The sequence below is a fragment of the Silurus meridionalis genome, chromosome 10 (assembly GCF_014805685.1).
Source record: "Silurus meridionalis isolate SWU-2019-XX chromosome 10, ASM1480568v1, whole genome shotgun sequence".
Lineage (NCBI taxonomy): Eukaryota > Metazoa > Chordata > Actinopteri > Siluriformes > Siluridae > Silurus > Silurus meridionalis.
The window spans coordinates 13,807,773-13,810,522 of NC_060893.1; the positions used below are offsets into that span (position 1 = coordinate 13,807,773).

At 35.3% G+C, this 2,750-nt stretch overlaps 1 protein-coding gene across 4 annotated transcripts in view; it reads left to right on the plus strand.

The window, feature by feature from the left end:
• kras (v-Ki-ras2 Kirsten rat sarcoma viral oncogene homolog) overlaps positions 1-2,457 on the plus strand; it is a 10,784-nt gene extending 8,327 nt beyond the window's left edge. For 3 of the 4 annotated variants that reach the window (XM_046859502.1, XM_046859505.1, XM_046859501.1), the window contains exons 5-6: positions 1-80; positions 412-2,457. The exon at positions 1-80 is cut by the window's left edge and continues 45 nt beyond it. In XM_046859502.1, the coding sequence (XP_046715458.1) occupies positions 1-75 (75 nt within the window). In that variant the 3' untranslated portion in view covers positions 76-80; positions 412-2,457. The remainder of the gene's footprint in view (positions 81-411) is intronic. The other variant, XM_046859506.1, reaches the window with a different exon arrangement.
• The last annotated feature ends 293 nt before the right edge of the window (positions 2,458-2,750 follow it).

Consider the following 2,750-nt stretch of genomic DNA (forward strand, 5'->3'; position numbering starts at 1 on the left):
TACCGCCTGAAAAAACTCAGCAAAGAAGAAAAGACGCCAAGCTGCATCAAGCTTAAAAAATGTGTTGTGATGTGAGAGGGGTAAGTTTGGGCTGAGCTCTGGCCTTTTCTTGGCCTGCTTTGAGCTTCTCTGGTCTCTGTCTAACGGGTCACTTTTCTCTTTAACCAATCAGTTGTGGTGTGCTGGGGAGCAAGGTTTCTCTATATTAGTGTTTAATTTAAGGATTTCTGTTAGACATCCTGTCTACATGGGCAACTTCTATGTGGAGCTGAAAGGCATGGCTCCTGCATTGTTGATTTTTCTTCTTTCAGTCACTTGGTTCATTATTGTACAATACATTATTGTGTTTTGTCATAACTATTATTTCGTAAATATGTATTTACATTTATTACTTTTTTTTTTTTTTTAAAGGGGGTTGATGATGCCTTTTATACTTTAGTCCGGGAAATCCGAAAGCACAAGGAGAAGATGAGCAAGGAGGGCAAGAAGAAAAAGAAGAAGTCCAAGACAAAGTGTATACTAATGTGAATAATGCCTCCGTTTCAGTATCGACTTTGAACAGCTGAAATGTTAAAGAACTGCATTTTGTACATTACACTAAATTATTAGCCTTTTCAGAGTACAGAATGGATCCCTATTTTCCTTCATTTGCTACCTTACAAACAATTAAGCTCTTCCTTGTCTAGTGCCAGAAGCCCCAATGTGTTGGTCCTGAATTACATTACAATGTGGAGTTATAGCCAACAAATCGTATTGCCATTCGGTTTATTATTCTTTGGGTATTTTCCCCAATATTCACCTAGAGCTTGTCATTTAGCAGATGGACAGAGAATAGCGGTAACTAGCATGCTGTGCTTCAGAATAATAAGGATTACTTTTTTTAATAATTAAAGTTAAGACTAGATCTGTGGAGTGTTTTGTGCAGTATAAATAAAAGGACATCCAGTTGAATATTTCAGTTTGCCACACATATTACTAATAGCACAGTGAACTTTGCATATGAGTAAGTTCCTGTTCCATATTCAATTTTATTCTTATAATATTGTACAGAATTGACCCCATAATTCTTAAATACAATTTGGTTATATGATGTAATGAGCAGTATATATCCTTATATAGTATCGTTATGTAGGGCCAACACTATTTGGGGGTAATATTTTGATATCTCCACCACTGTATAACAGATGGTTTACCTGTCTGAGATGTCAGATTTATATTAACCTGCATGTGAGCATCCATTGTAAGTCTTTGATCGTGTGTGTGTGGATGGTAAGCTCCTAACCCTGATCAGTATTTTCATTTGCATGCTGTTTTTTGTGTAATTTCCTGAGAAAGACTAGGAAATGTTAAAATACTGCTTTAAAACGGACCCTGTTTTCCGGCTAAGAGATTCTTACCCATTTGAGTGGTTTTTCCCTCCTTTTACAGTGTTCTGTTTAATTGAATGATTGTCATGATTGAATTAGCTTAGAGATTAATGATAGTAGCTGGAATTACAGACTAGAAGCAAAAATGTGTAGATGGTGGCTTTCCCAGTTTTCATATTATGGTTTGTGGTTATTGTAAGAACTTGTGATGTTTGAACATCCAGAGGATGATTTTTAAGTATAATATGTTCAGCAGTACATGATTTCTCTTGTTGTACTCAGCCAAATGCATTTTTATGACGATGTAACCAACCACTATGATAATTTAATAATGCTGAATATAATCTATCTACTGATCAGAAAAAACAAGGCCAACAAATGATTCGTGTCTCAGATAGTCGTATACATGGTTTTGCAGGGAGACACAACTGACAACTCTCACTGCTTCCTTCTCGTATCTGCTACGTGGCTGTAGCATTGTGAGCAGAGCTATGAACGAATCGAATATTTCTAAACATCTGCCTTTTGTTGCAAACAAAGGCAAATGCTGACAATAGCAATTTTGATTGAGAGAGCTGTTAAAAACAAAGTTGCCTTTTTGTATTAATTTTTATTTGTCCCTTGTATCACAGATCCTTAATCAGTGCATTTTCATTTATTTCATCTTTTTCATAAATTAAATGGCCTGATGTATTGTTAATGCTGCATCTTTGAGGAGGCGCAAACACAAAGTAAATAAGCAAAATCAGGATAATGTTTATTATGCAATGTTAATCCAGGTAAAAGCTTTTTAAAGCTGTTCTGTTACCTCTGCCCCATGAAGGTATATTAACTTGATTTCATGTTGTATTCAAATTAAGTCATTTTGTTGTCCCCCCCCTCCCCCATCTCACTCATATCGTATCTTTCTCTTCTGTTTGTGGTGTGCCAATGGAGAAAGTTCTTAAAATACTTATGTATACCTGGAGTGTATTTTAACAACCTTTGTACAGTTGTGATACAGAAAGATGCATATTTTGTAAATTGTGCTTTAGGTGTTTTTTTTTTGTTTTTTGTTTTTTTTAATAAATGTCACTTTAATAGAGCTGAATTAGATTTTCTCTTCTATTATTGACTTGTGTTGTGCGGTGACTATTTCTTAATATGCATGTAATTTTTAACATGAGGATAATTTTTGGTGTTAAATCTTGTCCTTATAGTTTATTTTCTAGCATATATTGAGTGAATCAATAAGAATCAATAAGAAAATTATGGATTGGAGGATAAACCACTGTAAACATGGAGGAAGACGCACCGTGGGCGTGTTTCAGGTCTGTGCAGCAGTAATGGCGAGTCGAGGCGAGAGCAAGACGAGTTTCTCAAAGTGGAAATATGCTCATTATT